General features: G+C 35.5%; 2 protein-coding genes and 4 non-coding genes across 6 annotated transcripts in view; all 6 read left to right on the top strand.

Annotated features, from left to right (window-relative positions):
• Positions 1-9,815, top strand: part of mfhas1 (malignant fibrous histiocytoma amplified sequence 1) — a 19,699-nt gene extending 9,884 nt beyond the window's left edge. Inside the window, exons 2-3 of the mRNA XM_037752367.1 lie at positions 7,822-8,055; positions 9,386-9,815. Coding sequence (XP_037608295.1) covers positions 7,822-7,952 — 131 coding nt within the window. The 3' untranslated portion in view covers positions 7,953-8,055; positions 9,386-9,815. The remainder of the gene's footprint in view (positions 1-7,821; positions 8,056-9,385) is intronic.
• A 4,328-nt stretch (positions 9,816-14,143) lies between these two features.
• rpl17 (ribosomal protein L17) lies at positions 14,144-17,750 on the top strand. The gene is made up of 7 exons (XM_037752369.1): positions 14,144-14,167; positions 15,609-15,658; positions 15,850-15,890; positions 16,358-16,492; positions 16,682-16,780; positions 17,305-17,496; positions 17,676-17,750. Exons 2-7 carry the CDS (start codon positions 15,619-15,621, stop codon positions 17,721-17,723), a joined length of 555 nt encoding a protein of 184 aa, XP_037608297.1. The 5' UTR covers positions 14,144-14,167; positions 15,609-15,618; the 3' UTR covers positions 17,724-17,750.
• On the top strand, positions 15,710-15,778 carry LOC119478858. The gene has a single exon (XR_005204519.1). It is a non-coding gene; the product is annotated as a small nucleolar RNA SNORD58 (small nucleolar RNA).
• On the top strand, positions 16,022-16,088 carry LOC119478859. Its single transcript, XR_005204520.1, has one exon. It is a non-coding gene; the product is annotated as a small nucleolar RNA SNORD58 (small nucleolar RNA).
• LOC119478855 lies at positions 16,541-16,606 on the top strand. The gene has a single exon (XR_005204517.1). It is a non-coding gene; the product is annotated as a small nucleolar RNA SNORD58 (small nucleolar RNA).
• On the top strand, positions 17,539-17,605 carry LOC119478857. Its single transcript, XR_005204518.1, has one exon. It is a non-coding gene; the product is annotated as a small nucleolar RNA SNORD58 (small nucleolar RNA).
• Positions 17,751-19,770: the final 2,020 nt, after the last annotated feature.

Below are 19,770 nucleotides of genomic sequence, written 5' to 3'. Positions count from 1 at the left end.
CATTCATGTTAAATATATATTTAGTATTTCATATATATTGTTATAGTTCTGTGATGAGAACGCGTCTCCAGGAGTCTCCAGGAGTCTCCAGGAGTCTCCAGGATCAGACAGCAACTGTCTGACGTCTCATCAACAGGAAGTCAATCTTCTCTACTCAGACAGCATTAGTGAGTCTCTGAGGCCGTTTATCTCATTACTCTCCAGATGTTAACAGCTGGATCACACTCCCAGTGTTCAGGGGGATCCCAGAGAAACTGACTTATTATTATTTAACAGTTTGGAGGATCCTTCATGGTTTTTCTGAATAAGTTCAGTTCCTGATGAAAACTGAATCTTTCTGTCTTATATCTGATTTAATAATATTTTTGAATATTTTAGTCATTTTTTTCTGATAATTTATTAAAAATGTTATGATATTTTACTGATATTTCTTCAGATATTTTACTAAGGTGTTTTTTTAGGATATTTAAAAAAAATTGTCTGATGCTTCACTATTATGTTTCTGCTATTTTACGAATATTTTTCGAATATTTTAATCATTTTTTTCTGATAATTTACTAATGTTTTTTTTTTTTTAAGGATATTTTACTGATACTTTACAAATATTTGTGTGATATTTTAAGAATATCTTTCGAAGATTAAAGCTCACACAACTCGGACCTTAATGAACCCTTCGTCTCCTGAGCAGTACTACTACTAATAATGATAATAATAATGATGATAATAATAATAATAGTGCGTCAGAACTCAGCAGAATATCTCCTCAGTTTGAGCTTTAATCCTGCCAGACGTTGGTACAGTACCTGGATCCCTGACTCTGGATCCCTGACTCTGGATCCCTGACTCTGGATCCCTGACTCTGGATCCCTGACTCTGGATCCCTGACTCAGGATCCCTGACTCAGGATCCCTGACTCTGGATCCCTGACTCAGGATCCCTGACTCTGGATCCCTGACTCTGGATCCCTGACTCTGGATCCTGGACTCAGACTGTGTGTTCGTCCTGCTGAGTGAGCAGAGTTATTCCTGCTGTGTTTCTTCGGCTGTGGTAGTAGTAGTAGTAGTAGAAGTAGAAGTAGAAGTAGAAGTAGAAGTAGGCCACAGCACATTCCTGAGGATCGCGGCTGTCTGTCGGTGCAGCTGCTGATCACTGAGGATTAATGTGATCTGAGGTCTGACTGTTATTCAGCCTCATATCCTGCTGTTATCTCTCCATCTCTCTGGGCTCATGGGGTTCTGAGGTTCTGATGCTGAGCGGCGCTGACTGAACGCTGGTTCAATAGAAAAGTCTAAAACAACATTAAGGTGCAAATCCAAATATGTAGAATGAGGTGTAATGCAGCCTGCAGCCTGCAGGGAACCCACACCAGACCTCCACACCAGACCTCCACATCAGACCTCCACACCAGACCTCCACACCAGACCTCCACACCAGACCTCCACATCAGACCTCCCCATCAGACCTCCACACCAGACCTCCACACCAGACCTCCACATCAGACCTCCACACCAGACCTCCACATCAGACCTCCACATCAGACCTCCACACCAGACCTCCACATCAGACCTCCACATCAGACCTCCACACCAGACCTCCACATCAGACCTCCACATCAGACCTCCACACCAGACCTCCACATCAGACCTCCACATCAGACCTCCACACCAGACCTCCACATCAGACCTCCACATCAGACCTCCACACCAGACCTCCACATCAGACCTCCACATCAGACCTCCACATCAGACCTCCACATCAGACCTCCACATCAGACCTCCACACCAGACCTCCACATCAGACCTCCACACCAGACCTCCACATCAGACCTCCACATCAGACCTCCACATCAGACCTCCACATCAGACCTCCACATCAGACCTCCACACCAGACCTCCACATCAGACCTCCACATCAGACCTGCTGTTGTTGTTGATCAGTCGACACACAGCTGATGATGGAAGAAGCATCAAGTGACTGTTGGTCTGTTTCTGACTCCACACAGTTAATCCTCATTCAGTAGATCATTCTACTGCTGGAGCTCTGCAGCTCCTCTCAACACCTTCAAATCCTCCTGCTGTCAGCTGACTCATTCAGAGTATTCTACTGCAGTACTACTGATATATAAATACTGATTCATTCAGAGTATTCTACTACTGCAGTACTACTTACTGTGTATATGAATCCTGCAGCAGTCAGTGAGCTCGTCCTCTGAGGACTATTAGTAGAGCAGAGCTCTGGTTTCTGTCTCAAAGGTCATTCAGGACCTCAGGAGTCTCACATCTGTTGGTGCCAATAACAAACTTTATATTATTCATATTTACATTTATTTACTACTTTAAACTATCCAGATTCTATAACTGTAGTAACTGGAGACTAAACTTTATGTTTCTACTCCTCAGAGATCATAAACCCTTTAATTTAATATAATATAATATAATATTATAATATAATATAATAATATAATATAATATAATAATATAATATAATAATATAATATAATATAATATAATATAATAATATAATATTATAATATAATATAATAATATAATATAATATTATAATATAATAATATAATATAATATTATAATATAATAATATAATATTATAATATAATAATATAATATAATAATATAATATAATATTATAATATAATAATATAATATAATATAATAATATAATATAATAATATAATATAATATAATATTATAATATAATATAATATAATAATATAATATAATATAATATAATATAATAATATAATATTATAATATAATAATATAATATTATAATATAATAATATAATATAATAATATAATATAATAATATAATATAATATAATATTATAATATAATAATATAATATAATATAATAATATAATATAATAATATAATATAATATAATATTATAATATAATAATATAATATAATAATATAATATAATAATATAATATAATAATGACTGGTTGATAAATGTAGAGGTTATAGTGCTTTCTGTCGTCCGTTCACTAGTAGAGGGTTACAGGACCGTCTGACGGGTCCAATATGGCGCCACGTTGACGTATCGCTGCTACGGGCTGAAGCGTCCAATGAGACGTCTAACATACTGTATGTCTATGTACTGTATCTGTCTGTGGGAGGGATTAGCTGTTAACAGTTATTATTCTTATTCTTATGATGAGGTCATCAGGAGGGTTGACGTTAGCTCTGGATGTTTACATGCTGGTATACCAGGCGGGCGTAGCCCAGTGCATCATGGGAGCAGCAGCAGCTTTACAGCAGCAGAGCTCTCGGTGGTCGACGGACGAGGATTAGACTTTAAGCTGATTCCAGCTCACATTATGATCTTTTGTTCTCTGGTTATCAGCTGACTCTCTGTGTGTGTGGTCATGTGACCAGGAGTCTCTGTGGTCATGTGACCAGGAGACTCCCTCGTCATCAACATGGCGTCCGTCTGCAGACCGCCGCCTCTCTTTATTCTCCTGCAGCTCCTGGACGGAGACAGATTACTATTTTAGGTTTGAAGATTGTAAATATTTAAAGAGCAGAAGTGAAGCAGGATGAGTGACGCTGCAGGGAGGAGGAAGACATGATGATGCTCCTCAGTAGAACTCTTTATATTCACGGGGATATGAACACAGTCCTCTACCTGTTGCTTTATAACGACACTAACTTAACGCTTTAACGCAACTTGTGATTCTTTAGGTTGTAGCGGCTCAGTTTTAAAGCTAGAGCATGAGCTCGTCTTTATTTATTTAATCAACTTTCTTTAATGAATATAACTCGTCAGGGTTTTGACCGCAGTGAAAATTTTGTTTTTGAAATGCTAAACGCCAACAAATATGGATTGAATCTGAATATTTTGTTGGATAACAACATGTGAATTTTGGAAATGATTACATTGATCTTTGTTCAATATATTTCAAAATAAAACACCCTGGAGTTACTGGAAATGTTTGGATTAGGACTGTGACAGTTAACGTGATAATAACGCGTTAACGCAAATTTGTTTTAACACCACTAATTTCTTTAACGCAACTTGTGATTTTTTTAGTTTGTAGCGGCTCAGTTTTAAAGCATGAGTTAGTCTTTATTTATTAAATCAACCTTCTTTAATGAATATAACTCGTCAGCGCGTGCCTCCCTTTGTTTGTGAGAGCAAACAGTTTTTAAATGTTGTTTTTGAAAGGCTAAACGCCAACAAATATTGATTGAATCATATTATTTCGTTAGATAACAACATAGAGAGTTATATTGGCAGCAACTATTCCATCTTTTGTCTCGACGATCTCAAAGTAAACAGAATGAATAGAGATTCTTACAGCAGGAATGTGTGTTGGCTTGTTTCTGATCGTCTGATCGGCCTTAATCTGCTTCTCTGGCAGAACAGCAGGACCGGTATTAGTGTCGGGCTCTGTGTTGTTAATCTGAGTTTGTATGTAGTTTAATGTTAGTTAATCTAATAGTCATATTAGCGACAGTTCTTATGGGAATAAGGACGTTAGAAATTAGTTAATAATACAAGAAAATTTCATCAAAACAACTTCGTCAAACATTTAGAAGGATTCATCATGTGATGCCTGAAGTTTAATCAGAGATTACGTTCAAATATCACTTTTACGAAATTAATAATCTGCCACCAAGGATTATTTTCATTGACATTTAATCTGCCGATTATTTTCTTGATTAATCATGTTGTCTATAAAATATCAGAAAATATTTATTTTTGTTTTATTTAATATTTATTATAGGTTAGGTTTACTATCTTTGTCATATATGTCATTATGATTATTGTCATTATTATTTTACTTTAATATATATTTAATTTGATGTATCATTATTATGTTTATAATTAGGTTTGCGTGTATCTGTACACTTATGTGTATTTTTCCTTTCTTTTAAATTATTTTTTTCGCCCCTGAATGGAAATATTTTTGTACTTAACACGTTACAACTGCACCGTAAACTCAGCAGCATTTATTGTTCTATAAAATAAATCTTCACCAAAAACAAAATTCTGAAAATAGAGCAAAGCTGGAACCTTCTGAAGTTTATACCATGAATCGGTTATTAAAGTAGTGTCAGATGAACTACTTGAGTAGTTGAATGGTTTCTATCAGTATTTGTTGTCTCACTCGCCTCCAGTTCCTCCTCATCAGTTCCCGTCTGAGGCTCACAATAGAACAGGAAGTGAGGTCAGCATGTGAACGCAGCAGACGCTCAGCCAGACGCCCTTCTGAGTTTCCCTCTCTGAGTTTCCCTCTCTGAGTTTCCTGGAGACGGAGAAGTGGCGGCGCTGCCAGAGAACCGTCTCTCTCCTTTTATGGCGGCTCAACGGCGTTCAGTTCCCGGAGAAACCAGCCGAGTAGAACAGAGCGAAACGTCTACCTGAGGAGGGGGGGGGGGTACATTCCTGCTTCCTGATGTCAGGTTGAGGAGGAGGAGGAGGAGGAGGAGGAGTTATCAGGCTTTGACCTACTTCAGGACACACAGCTGGATGTTTGAACATCGGCTCCACTAATGAAAAACACATCTGATTCACAGCAGCAGAAGAAATAATCAGATATTTATCACAGTTTAAGAATACTCTGTTAGGAAGTAAAAGTGTTGCATTCAAGATCTAAAGTAAAAGTATTAGTTTTATCAGACAAATGTACTTAAAGTATAAAAACAATCATCCTTCTTCTTAGTGGAGCTGAAAGCAGCACCTGCGAGGAACACCTGCAGACATTATTAATGAATCTGTTTTTATTTCAGACTCTCATACACCACTCTTAGCTACTGTATATCAATAGTAAACTGTGTGTTGTACTGTATATATCCCAGGATATCAACTCAATCCACGTCATCATGAACCAGGGAGTATGGAGAGCGGTGAACGGCGTGTAGGGAGGAGGTCGGGGTGGACGGCGTGTAGGGAGGAGGTCAGGGTGGACGGCGTGTAGGGAGGAGGTCGGGGTGGACGGCGTGTAGGGAGGAGGTCGGGGTGGACGGCGTGTAGGGAGGAGGTCGGGGTGGATGAGGGGGTCTAAAAACACCAGACTGTCACCAGGAGACCACATATTGGTGCCCCGTATGAGGCCAGAAGTCAACACTGATTTATTTGTAACTTCTGCACTTCAGTTACTTCTGGAGTTACTTTAACCCAAACCACCATCTTTAAACCTAACTATGTAGTTTCCTGTGAAGACAGAACTTTATTTTGAAAAGACTGGAGTGTAAATTGACACGTGTTGCTGGACATTCGTAGGAAAACGTGAACAATGAGGAATAACGTTTTATAAGAAATCACAGGGCGGTGGTTCAGAAACTTTAGAAGTTGAAAGCTGCGATCAGAGGCGGGCCTTTCCCTCTGGGGGAACTTTCCAAGCTTCCAGGCTTTGTCTGAGGGGAGGCCCACAGTCAGAGACTATGAAAACACCGGGTCCAGACCTGCATTAAACAGAACCAACAGGTTTTATGACCATCGGACCAAATCTGGGCCGGGCCGCGCTCTACTTCGGCGACGCCGTCCCCCCCCCCCCTCCCCCCCTCTCTTCACTACAAAGACTTCTGTCTGTTGGACATTCATCATTTATTATCTTGTTGGTTTAGCAGAAAGCATTCAGTCAGATGTTTCTCACACCAGCTCCTCCTGCAACTGGAAAAGACTTTATCCATATTTAATAATAATAATAATTCAAGATGTCCGACTTCCTGTTTGGTTTACGATATACCTCCAACTGACTTTTTATTACGTCTCAACATGTTACATATGCTTACCAAATTATACATACACTATATATATTGTAGATTTGTGACATCACAAAGTTACAGAACTCCTGACAGCTTGTTTAAAGTCACAGTTTGTGAATCCGGGCTGTGTGGATTACTTTACTACTGTATTTATATAAAACACTTAAACCTGCTTTATAATAAAAAAAAGACATGAAAATCTCACTTTTTACAATATGGGACCTTTAAATGTTTGATTTGATACCGTTACACGTTCTTAATATTTATCGTTGACACAACAAAACCAACTAAATATCAAACCTGTTACCATGTTAGACTCTATGATGTCTAAATGAGCACATGGTCTGTTAATCTGGGGTCACACTGAGATTATCATTTATTCTGCATTGATCTGCTCTAAATATGGCAGGTCACCATCAACAGCTGCCACCGCCCAGCTACTGTCGTCACGACAACAACATCATCTGACTTCTGCTACTGGACTCACTAATAATACATAAATAAAATAATAATGTTAATAATAAACTCTCTGGTGTTGTTGAGCTGTAACCAGAAGGTATTAATGTGACTCATCCAGCCGCTGGAGAGTCCTGGTTCTAGTGTTCAGTCCGGTCTTCCTGAGACTCTGGTCCAGGTCTTCCTGAGGCTCTGGACCAGGTCTTCCTGAGGCTCTGGACCAGGTCTTCATGTGAAACATTCTCTCTGAGCTGTAAAAGGAGGTTAAATATCAGCCAGTGTTTTTAATATTTCAAACAACTAACTGATGAACTGTATTAGTAGCTCTGAATGGAGGAGTGGGCGCCCCCTGCTGGGACTCTGCAGTCATGTGATGAATGTTTTTATTTAATGATCAGATGATAAAACTGCTGCTGCTGGACCACCAGGACACCGTTATGATCCTGGTCCGGTCACATCTGGACTTAAGAATAATAATAATAATAGTAATAATGATAATAATAACAATAATAATAATAATTAAAATAATAGTAATAATAATAATAGTAATAATAATAATAATAATATTGATAATAATAATAACAATAGTACTAACAGTAATAATAACGATGCTGTCTGTGTGTTTGCATTGCAGGTGAGCTGCTGAGCCAGCCGAGGCCTGAAGGTCTGACGGAGATCATCTGTCCAAAGAACGGCTCTGAGCGGGTCAACGTGGCTCTGGTCTACCCCCCGACCCCCACCGTGGTCAGCCCCTGTCTCAAGTGATCCGAGGACCGGCTCGCCTCGCTGATCCACCAGAGCCTCCACCTCCACCCCCCAACCCCCCACTCCGAACTGAACCTCCAGCTGAAGGATCACTGCCTCATGTGTACGTATACGCTCCTCTGTTCTACTGTACGGAGGACCAAACCTCACAGAATAAATAAATACATGACTCAATAAATAAATATGCCATTAAATAAAACTAAAATAATATTAGCATTAATTCATTGAAAAGAAAGTCACATAAATGGTTTTATTTGGTGAGTTTTGGTCAATTTTAAAGCTAGAGTGAAGATAGTGAAATAGATGACGTGATAAATAAATAAATATGCCATTAAATGTACCTAAAATAATATAAAAATAAATGTATGAATGAATTGATAAAATGTGACATAAATTGATATTTCTTTTTTCATTTGCTTCTTTATTTATTTACATTTGCATCACTTCCCCTATCCATCTACTCTTCTATTTAATTTACCCTGAAATGTATTTATTTATTTATTTTTATTAACTTTTAAATTTATTAATTTGTGCATTTATTTTTTACATATTTTAAATCTATTTTAAAATGTGTTCATTCTTTACATAATTGTATTTATTTATTTATTTTTGATTTTCCCTTTGCATTTTACCTCCAATTTATTTCTCCAAACTTATTTATTTCTGTATTCTTTTCTTTATCCATTTCTTTTTACATTTCTTTTTATTTTTGGTTCATTTATTGGCATATTTATTTTTTTAGTTATTGATTGATTGATTGATTTATTGATTTATTTTTTTATTTTGGCAGGTTAAGTCCTCCATTTTCGAAACTGGGAAAATCAAAAATAAATATATAAATGACTTAAAATGATAAATAAATATGCCATTAAATGCACCAAAAATAATATTAAAAATAAATGTAGGCTTTAATGAATTGATAAAATGTGACATAAATTGATATTTGAAATTGATATTATTTATTAACTTTTAACTTTATTTTTTTTTTTTTTTGCATTTATTTTTACTTATTTTAGATTTATTTTTATAATGTATTTATTCATTATTTAATTGTATTTATTTATTATATTATATATATATATATATTATATATAATATTATATATATATATATTTATATATATTATATTTTATATATGTATATGTATATATATGTACACAACACAAAAGGCTGCAGAGTAAAATATTTCCTCTAAAAGTAAAGAATAAGACACATTCATGCAGGAACTCACTGCTGCTGACATTAACATTGATCACATGATTGATCACAGAGCAGGAGACTAGATGTAACCTCTATCTGATGTGTTTTATGTGATTTAAACTGTCTAAAGTTAGCTGTTGTTGAAGGAGGAGGAGCAGTTAACATTCAGTAGATATAGTTTATTAATAGCAGAGTTTATTTCTTTGTGTTTAAATGTGTCTTCTGTCTTGCAGGTTGTCCAGCTGTGTCTGTGGCGTCTCATCATGTGGACATTGACAGTATTTAAGGAGCACAAACTGTAGCAGCGAACGTCCCGGGAGCTTCACGCGTCTCTCAGAGAGACTCTCTGAATCCTTTCTACACACAATGAGACACTTTCCTGAGGACATCACGTCTTTTTAACACTGAGAAACGTCTTCAGCGGCGGGACCGGTGTCTGCCACGCGTCCCCGCTGAGGTTTAGGACAGAAGATTTGTATACTGGACTGAGATATTGTGCAACATGATGTAATGTTTGAGCGGCTCTTTGTGTAAAGGAAGCATGAATATAATGAAATGTGTAAATATTTAAATTGAATGCAAAGTGGGAGGTGTTGGAGCTGCAGCTGTGGTCCACCTTCAGACTGTCTGAAACTAAATCTACCTGCAGATCACCTGGTTTCACTTCGTCTTCCTCTTCTTCTCTTCCTCTATGATGTTAGCTTAGCTTAGCACAAAGACTGGAAACGGAGGGAAACTGCTAGCCTGGCTGTGTCTAAAGGTAACAGCCTGATCCTACCAGCTCCTCTCCAGCTCCTCTCCAGCTCCTCTCCAGCTCCTCTCCAGCTCCTCTCCAGCGGCGCTGAGCTGCAGGACGAGTCTCTGATTTACAGCCGTACGATAAACCTGAGGCTCTATTTGAGTTTAACACAGATTCATACATTTGCTGTTTTATTTCTAATATATATTTCAGAGGTTATTGATCGGGGAGTCCCGGGTTGTAGAAGAGGAACTCAAATCTTTGACTTCACTAAAATACGTTTTAATATTTTAAATGAATATCAAACAAAGTATATAATCATATTTATATTTATTATATTGTTGATTATGTTTATTCATTATTGAAGCAGTTTGTTTGATAAATACGTGGATTTAAAAACTGGATCTGCTGATGAAGACCACAATAATGCAGCTGAAAGCCCTGGGAGAGATCTAGTAAGGGGGCTTTGAGTTAAAGGACCGGTGCATCATCACAAGTAACTTTAAAAACGAATTATTAAATTATATAAAATAATAACGAAAAGGAAATGAAAGGAAAACAAATAATAAAATACAATTAATATAAAATCCAAGGTTTTAGTAGAAGTACTCAGATATTTTACTACAGTAGAAGTACTATTACCACAGAAATACTCTGTTACAGTAAAAGTACTATTACCACAGAAATACTCTGTTACAGTAAAAGTACTATTACCACAGAAATACTCTGTTACAGTAAAAGTACTATTACCACAGAAATACTCTGTTACAGTAGAAGTTGTGAATACAAAATATTACTTAAATAAAAGTACAGGTGGAGTAGAAGTAGAAAATAGCAGAACATGGAAATACTTTAGTAAAGTACAAATACCTCTAAATTGTACTTAAATACAGTACATGAGTAAATGTACTTAGTTACTCTCCACTGACAAGTACAACAATGATGAAAACTATACAAAATACTAATAAGAAGAAGAAGAAGAAAATTAAAAACACATAAAATAAAATACAATAAAAAAAATCAAAATTGGAAAAAAATTCAAATTAAATAAAATGTCATACTATTACTACTACTAATAATAAGGAAAATAAAATAAAATAATAAAACACAATACAAATAAAATCAAAATTGGGGGAAAAAAAGGGAAAAATTAAATAAAACGTAATGTTACGTGCTTTATTCTTTATTTATTGTATAACACATTATTTGTTAATCTGATTAATCACAGATTTGTTATAAAATCTGAAGGTTTATTAGCCCAGAGCTGAGCTGACTGACAGCTCATTGAGACACGACAACCAGGTGGAACTCAGATGCATTATAATATTATAATAAAACATTATAATACTATAATAAATATTATAGTATTATAATAAAACATTATAATACTATAATAAATATTATAGTATTATAATAAAACATTATAATACTATAATAAATATTATAGTATTATAATAAAACATTATAATACTATAATAAATATTATAATATTATAATAAATATTATAATATTATAATAAATATTATAATATTATAATAAAACATTATAATAAACCCTGCTAGTTAATGTTTAGCATGGCTAAGCTAACACAGCTGCAGCTCCATGGTGACGGCAGACGGAGACGCTGCCTGCTGTCCAACACAAAATCACTGTTCTCTGTATAGAAGTCTGGTTGAGGGTCAGGGGTCAGGGTTAGAGGGTCAGGGGTCGGGGGTCGGGGGGTCAGGGTTAGAGGGTCAGGGGTCGGGGGTCAGGGGGTCAGGGTTAGAGGGTCAGGGGGTCAGGGTTAGAGGGTCAGGGGTCGGGGGTCGGGGGGTCAGGGTTAGAGGGTCAGGGGTCGGGGGTCAGGGGGTCAGGGTTAGAGGGTCAGGGGGTCAGGGTTAGAGGGTCAGAGGTCGGGGGTTAAGGTCAGGGGTCGGGGGGTTAGAGGGTTAGAGGGTTAGAGGGTCAGAGGTCGGGGGTTAGGGTCAGGGGTCGGGGGGTTAGAGGGTTAGAGGGTTAGAGGGTTAGTGTAAGAGATGATCCATGTGAAGATGAAGTTTAAGCCGAGGATGTGAGGGATGAAAGCAGCATCAGGTGTTTGTTTCTCTTCATTCATGGATGTTTTCCACTGTAAATAATATCTTTATTTTTGTATGTTGACACTCGAGCTTGGACTTTATTTACAGTGTAATGTTGTTGTGCATGAACTCACTGGTGGAGAGCACACGGCCTTTACTACGTAGCTGGTTCCAACATCATCGTCAACCAACGACAGGAAATACCAAATAAACCAGTGACTGGCTTTAGTACCACCGACCTCTCTGTTCCTTATTAATATTAATATATATATAAATATCTTTACACACAGGAGGAACCGTTATAAACCAGTGACTGGCTTTAGTACCACCGACCTCTCTGTTCCTTATTAATATTAATATATTTTAACATCTTATTATATATACGTGTATATATATAACTAAAGTATTATTATAAAATATACTTAAAGTACCAAAAGTAAAAATATTAAAGTATTATTATAAAATATACTTAAAGTACCAAAAGTAAAAATATTAAAGTATTATTATAAATATATACTTAAAGTACCAAAAGTAAAAATATTAAAGTATTATTATAAATATATACTTAAAGTACCAAAAGTAAAAGTACTAAAGTGTTATTATAAAAAATATACTTAAAGTGATAAGATAAAAGTACTATTATTATAAATATATACTTAAAGTACTAAAGTATTATTATAAATATATACTTAAAGTACTAAAGTATTATTAAAAATATATACTTAAAGTACTAAAGTGTTATTATAAATATATACTTAAAGTAGTAAAGTATTATTATAAATATATACATAAAGTACTAAAGTGTTATTATAGATATATACTTAAAGTACTAAAGTGTTATTATAAATATATACATAAAGTAGTAAAGTGTTATTATAGATATATACTTAAAGTACTAAAGTGTTATTATAGATATATACTTAAAGTACTAAAGTATTATTATAAATATATACATAAAGTAGTAAAGTGTTATTATAGATATATACTTAAAGTAGTAAAGTGTTATTATAAATATATACTTAAAGTACTAAAGTATTATTATAAATATATACTTAAAGTAGTAAAGTATTATTATAGATACATACTTAAAGTACTAAAGTGTTATTATAAATATATACTTAAAGTACTAAAGTATTATTATAAATATATACTTAAAGTACTAAAGTGTTATTATAGATATATACTTAAAGTACTAAAGTGTTATTATAAATATATACTTAAAGTAGTAAAGTGTTATTATAGATACATACTTAAAGTAGTAAAGTGTTATTATAGATATATACTTAAAGTACTAAAGTCTTATTATAGATATATACTTAAAGTAGTAAAGTGTTATTATAGATATATACTTAAAGTACTAAAGTCTTATTATAGATATATACTTAAAGTAGTAAAGTGTTATTATAGATATATACTTAAAGTAGTAAAGTATTATTATAGATACATACTTAAAGTAGTAAAGTGTTATTATAAATATATACTTAAAGTAGTAAAGTATTATTATAAATACATACTTAAAGTAGTAAAGTGTTATTATAAATACATACTTAAAGTAGTAAAGTGTTATTATAGATACATACTTAAAGTAGTAAAGTGTTATTATAGATACATACTTAAAGTAGTAAAGTGTTATTATAGATACATACTTAAAGTAGTAAAGTATTATTATAAATACATACTTAAAGTAGTAAAGTGTTATTATAGATATATACTTAAAGTAGTAAAGTGTTATTATAGATACATACTTAAAGTAGTAAAGTGTTATTATAGATATATACTTAAAGTAGTAAAGTGTTATTATAGATATATACTTAAAGTAGTAAAGTGTTATTATAAATACATACTTAAAGTAGTAAAGTGTTATTATAGATATATACTTAAAGTAGTAAAGTGTTATTATAAATATATACTTAAAGTAGTAAAGTGTTATTATAGATATATACTTAAAGTAGTAAAGTGTTATTATAAATATATACTTAAAGTAGTAAAGTGTTATTATAGATACATACTTGGTGTTATCGCAGTAAGAGTCCCGGATGTTGTTGAGGTAGAACCTTGGTTAGACCCAGTGGAGCTGTGACGTGTCAGACCCCGCCCCCTGCTGTCTGGCTCCTCCTCCTCCTCCTCCGGCCGGCAGGGGGCGGAACAGCCGACCGGAACCGGAAGAAGAGGCTCGCTGAGCCGGAGCTCTTCCTCTTCCTGAAGCGGCCTCAGAGGTAGGAGACCAGTCTCTCATCATGAGGACACAATCTGCTTTAAATCTGCTTTAATCTGCTCCATCCAGCTGCTTTAACACACTGAGCTTCACTAACAGCCTCTAAACTCTCCGGAGCAGCGTATAGTTCTGAGTTCTGACGTTCTGAATCCTGTTTTATTGATGATTATCTGAGAGGATGTCTGTTAGCATGTTAGCATGTTAGCTGTCCGCCATGTTGACATGCTGCTCCAGGCTGCAGCAGCAAACACAGATCTCTCTGTCTCTCTGGAGCTGTTAACAGGGTTTCATACTCTGAGTGTTAGGGGTTAATAGAGCAGAACCTGCAGCTATTAGAACAGAACAGAGAGCTTTGTGGTCATGTTGTGTTAAATGGAGCCTGATTCAGGGTCTTAAATGTTGTGAGGAGGTGGAGGAGTAGGGATAGATGGAGAATGGGTTTAATGTGTATGAATGTCATTGTAAAGTGTAATAACACCAATAGTGTATAAAGGTGTGTAATATTTGCAGGTGTTTGAACAGCTGATGCTGAACTGCATTACTGCCTTTAATCTGTATGGAGAAGGAAACAGAAACAGAAACAGAAGATTAGGAATCAGTAAATACAAGTTGTAATTGCATGAAAAGCAGCTGAAGACTTATAAATAGTTAGTTCTGAGTTCCCTGTTAAGGAAGTTACCTCCTTGGGCTTTTATTTTGAAAAACTAGATGAATCTCTAGATTTCCAGTCTGAATGTAGTTTCTAGGTGAAAGTATGAACGAGCAGTGAAGAGCTGAACATGTTTAGTTCTGAACATGTCTTCCATTCATTCCAATAGAGAGTATTAGATGAGCTGTGGTTAATAATTCTGAAAGTTATGAATGAGAAAGGTAATAGCCATCATGTCCTAACTGAGCTGCACGTTCTGATGTTTGAAAATGTGGAACGAGTAGCTTCCAGCATTCACACCAATAAATCAATATAAACAGTGTTACCTTGATAGGTGCGTCTGTCCTGTAGTTTAATCATGTGACTGACAGGAAGTGGACCGCGGTGATGATGAATTAGAATTTTGTATCAAAACATGAAAACAACAGGAAGAGTCTGAGCGGTCCGATCTTCACTGAGTCACACGTTTAGATAGTTTATATAGTTTATATAGTTCATGTCCTGAATATCTCTGAGACTTTAGAGGACGTCGTCTTGGTCTGAAACACACAATAAATAAATAAATATAAACAGAGGTATTACACTAGAAGTATAAAATATGAAAGTAGATGTAATGTAAACAGATGTAATTGCATTTGTAGAATAGGAGGTAGGGCAGATGTAATACATAAAATGTAAACAAAGACAGTAGCACTTGAGGTGTATATTGCATCATGGATATATTGCTTGTAATGCTAACAGGAGTCCTGGGTTCTTCAGTTATTAAACTAAATGCATGTTTGTGATGTTTCAGATCTCTGAAAATGGTCCGCTACTCTCTCGACCCCGAGAACCCGACTAAATGTGAGTACCATGGAGGATAAAGTGTGTTCAGGTGTTTAACAGGTAGCCAGGTAGCTGTGATGACTTCTTAGGACACCTTTGGATTAAACATGAAACAACTCAATGAAAGATCTGAGCTACTGAATGAGATCCAGATGTTGAATGTGTGATTAAACAGCTGGAGTCTGATGGTCGTGTGTTTGTTGTTGCAGCATGCAAGTCGAGGGGCTCCAATCTCCGGGTTCACTTCAAGGTAAGAACCAGACTGACATTATATTATTAATATCATAAAGAGCAGCTTATTGAGCTGTTTAATGCACTGGATGATCTTTATGGTTTACTACAGTAAACAGTAGTTTAATCATGTGACTGACAGGAAGTGGACCGCGATGATGACAAATTAGGACACCTTTGCATCAACCATGAAAACAACAGGAAGAGTCTGAGCGGTCCGATCTTCAGAGAGTCACACGTTTATAGAGTTCATGAATATCACTGAGACTTTAGAGGATGTCGTCTTGGTCTGAAACGCTGATATACGTTTTAGAGACCAGACAACTGATCGATTAGTCCAGAAGATGATCGTTAGTTTCAGTTCTACGTCGGTTTATTAGGATAGAAAATAGAAAAGCAGGAAATGTGAATATCTGAGTAGTAAGGAAGTAGTAACTGAGTCTCTGACGGGTTTAATAAACAGGATCTGTTTGTTCTTATCATCAGAACACCCGTGAGACAGCCCAGGCCATCAAGGGAATGCACATCCGCAAGGCCAACAAGTACCTGAGGGACGTCATGGTGAAGCACCAGTGCGTCCCGTTCCGTCGCTACAACGGCGGCGTTGGCCGCTGCGCTCAGGTGAGCTGTGATGTTAACGGCGGTTCTGCTGCAGTAGACCCGTTAGAGCTGCTATGATGACATCTTAGGACACCTTTGGATCAAACATGAAACTAATCTTTTAATCTGAGCAGCGTCTGGAGATGAACTAGAGTTCAGAGGGAGGAAACGTGTCTTCTAACCTGCTGCTGCTGCTGTTGTTGTTTCCAGGCCAAACAGTTCGGCTGGACTCAGGGCCGCTGGCCCAAGAAGAGCGCCGAGTTCCTCCTGCACATGCTCAAAAACGCAGAGAGCAACGCTGAGCTCAAGGTACGCCGTTCCACCGGCCTTCACATCTAAATATATATATATATATATATATATATATATATATATATATTATATCTTTATTGACACGTAGCAACAAACATCCTTCAATGAGATGAGCTCCAGACTGGAAAATAATAAATCTGAGTTTAGAGAATAAAGTCAGAATATTATAAAGTAGTCATTTTCCGTGTTATTTTCTTTTTTTCCTCGTAAAGTTACGACTTTATTCTGGTAAAAATGAATGAAATTAGTGTTAGTGTTATAACGAATGTGTTAACGTGTTATTATCTTTGACAGCCCTTGATAGGTGCGTCTGTCCAGTAGTTTAATCATGTGACTGACAGGAAGTGGACCACGGTGATGATGAATTAGAATTTTGTATCAAAACATGAAAACAACAGGAAGAGTCTGAGCGGTCCGATCTTCACTGAGTCACACGTTTAGATAGTTTAGATAGGTCATGTGAATACTTCCTGGCTTCTTTGTTCTTTTGTGACCCGGTTCGTGGTCTGATGTGGTTTCAGGGTCTGGATGTGGACTCTCTGGTCATCGAGCACATCCAGGTCAACAAGGCGCCGAAGATGAGGCGACGCACCTACCGTGCCCACGGACGCATCAACCCCTACATGAGCTCGCCCTGCCACATCGAGATGATCCTCACGGAGAAGGAGCAGATCGTCCCCAAACCAGAGGAGGAGGTGGCCCAGAAGAAGAAGGTAACGCTGCTGCTCCTCTTCCTCTTCCTCTTCCTCTCTCTGCTGCACTGATGACATCTTAGGACACCTTTGGATGAACCATGAAACCAAACCATTTAAACTGAGCAGCTGACCTCTGACCTCTGACTTCCTGTGTGTGTGTGTGTGGCGGGTTTCTAACTCTGAGTTTTGTTCTGCAGGTTTCACAGAAGAAGCTGAAGAAGCAGAAGCTGATGGCGCGCGAGTAGATCCCAATAAAACTGAACTTAATACTACCAACGCTCACGGGTCTTTATTTATACTTCATAATGTACTTCTGATAAATACTGACATACTGAGTACTACTGAAGGTGTTATTATACTTCATAATCTACTTTATATACTTCTGATAAACTGTTAAATACTGAATACTACTGAAGGTGTTATTTAACTTTAGCTGATCCATTAATTCTCATGATAAACTCTTAATATTAAATTAAATACAAGTTAATTAACTGGTTTGCAAGACCAAAAATTACAATAAAATGTTAATAAATAAATTAAAAACCATTGATTAAAACCACAAATTAAAAGTCTGATTAAAAAGATGAGTCTTTAAATAATGAGCTTTCTATTCTAATTAAAGAACAAAAGTTATCGTTTCATAATAATATTGCTCAGTTTATTTACTCACATACTGTATAAAGTACAGTTCTGAGGTACTTGTACTTCAGTATTTCCATATTTTATACTTGTACCTCCACTACATTTATCTGATGGCTTCAGTTACTTCACGGATTATTAATAAAAGATCTCTATTAAACTAATAAATGATGTATTATTATTATTATTAGTGGTGTCAAAGTAAATGTTCTAACTCCACTAATGTCATTGTTTTTGGTTGTAGAGGGTTCAGTTTTAAAGCGAGCTAAATAGATGACTTGATAAATAAATATGCCACTAAATGTACCAAAAATAAATAATGGTAATAATAATGTATAATAGTAATAATAAATAATTATAGTAATATATATAAAATATAGTAATCAAAATATATTTACTATATATATATCAAATACTATATATATATATAAAATACTACTATATAAATATATATATATATATATATATATAATATAGTAATAATAATAGTAAAATAATTGAGAACGTGATATAATTTGATATTTCTGTTTTAATTTGCTTCTTTGTTAACATTTGCATTACTTCCATCTATCTACTGTTCTATTTAATTTACCCTTTTATTTATTTTTATTAACTTCATTTATTTTTTATTTATTTTAAAATGTATTTATTTCTGCATGTTTTTCCCTTTGCATTTTACCCCCTATTTATTTCTCCAAACTTATATATTCTTTTCTTTATCCATTTCTCTCTATTTGTGGTTCTTTTAATTTAAAGCTAGAGTGAAGATCATATAGTGTATATAATATACTGTGTATATAATATACTGTATATATAGTGTCATCTGAACCTATAGAAGCTGTTGAATCCATCCGTACCAACCATGTCTGTGTCTTAATGTGGTACTCTGGAGGGATTATTGATCATTTTGATCTATTGTCCAGTGGTAAAAAAAAAAAAGGTTAAATTTAGCACCAAATCTGTGCTCAATGTTCTCCCCGTGTTAGTGTGGGTTTACTCCGGGTGCTCAGGTTTCCTCCCACAGTCCAAAGACATGCAGGTTAACAGTTGACTCTAAATGTCTATCATGTTTAGTGAACCGTTTTATATCTTCATGTTTGATTGAAACTTCTAATGAAGCCAATGACATTCAGTAATATTAAACGGTAACATTTACTAGTCAGTATATTATACATGTATACAAGGTGTAAAGGTATCAGCATGACATACAGTCTGCAGGTTAACAGTATTTCAGTTTGTTATTAAAGCATGTGTAGCTAAAGCATTCATCATAGAAGTGGTGTGGAACAATATAAACACACTTCACTAAAGGTGATGTCATCACTGATCCATCCAGACTCCATTCAGAAAACAAGCATTTTAAAAGTTGTCTGCTTGTCGTCATGGTAACAGACCTGACAAAGCATGAATTCAGACTTTTTACTAATCAGCATCATGATGTCGTTATTTCGGCATCATTTTGATCTGTTTATTGTATTATTATTATTATTATATTGGGTTCATATCACAGTAGTGATGTGTGGTCTGCTCCCCAGAAAACCTAAACACAGAACTGTTCTCCAGCTTTTCATTTTAAAAGGATCAGCAACCAATGAGGAGACTAAAACCGTCTGCTGACCAAACTAACTTCATCACTCAGCAGACTTTAGTGTC

This window comes from Sebastes umbrosus, chromosome 19, assembly GCF_015220745.1.
Source record: "Sebastes umbrosus isolate fSebUmb1 chromosome 19, fSebUmb1.pri, whole genome shotgun sequence".
Lineage (NCBI taxonomy): Eukaryota > Metazoa > Chordata > Actinopteri > Perciformes > Sebastidae > Sebastes > Sebastes umbrosus.
Note: the sequence above shows the minus strand (reverse complement) of the source record. Positions and strands in the feature narration are given on the sequence as shown.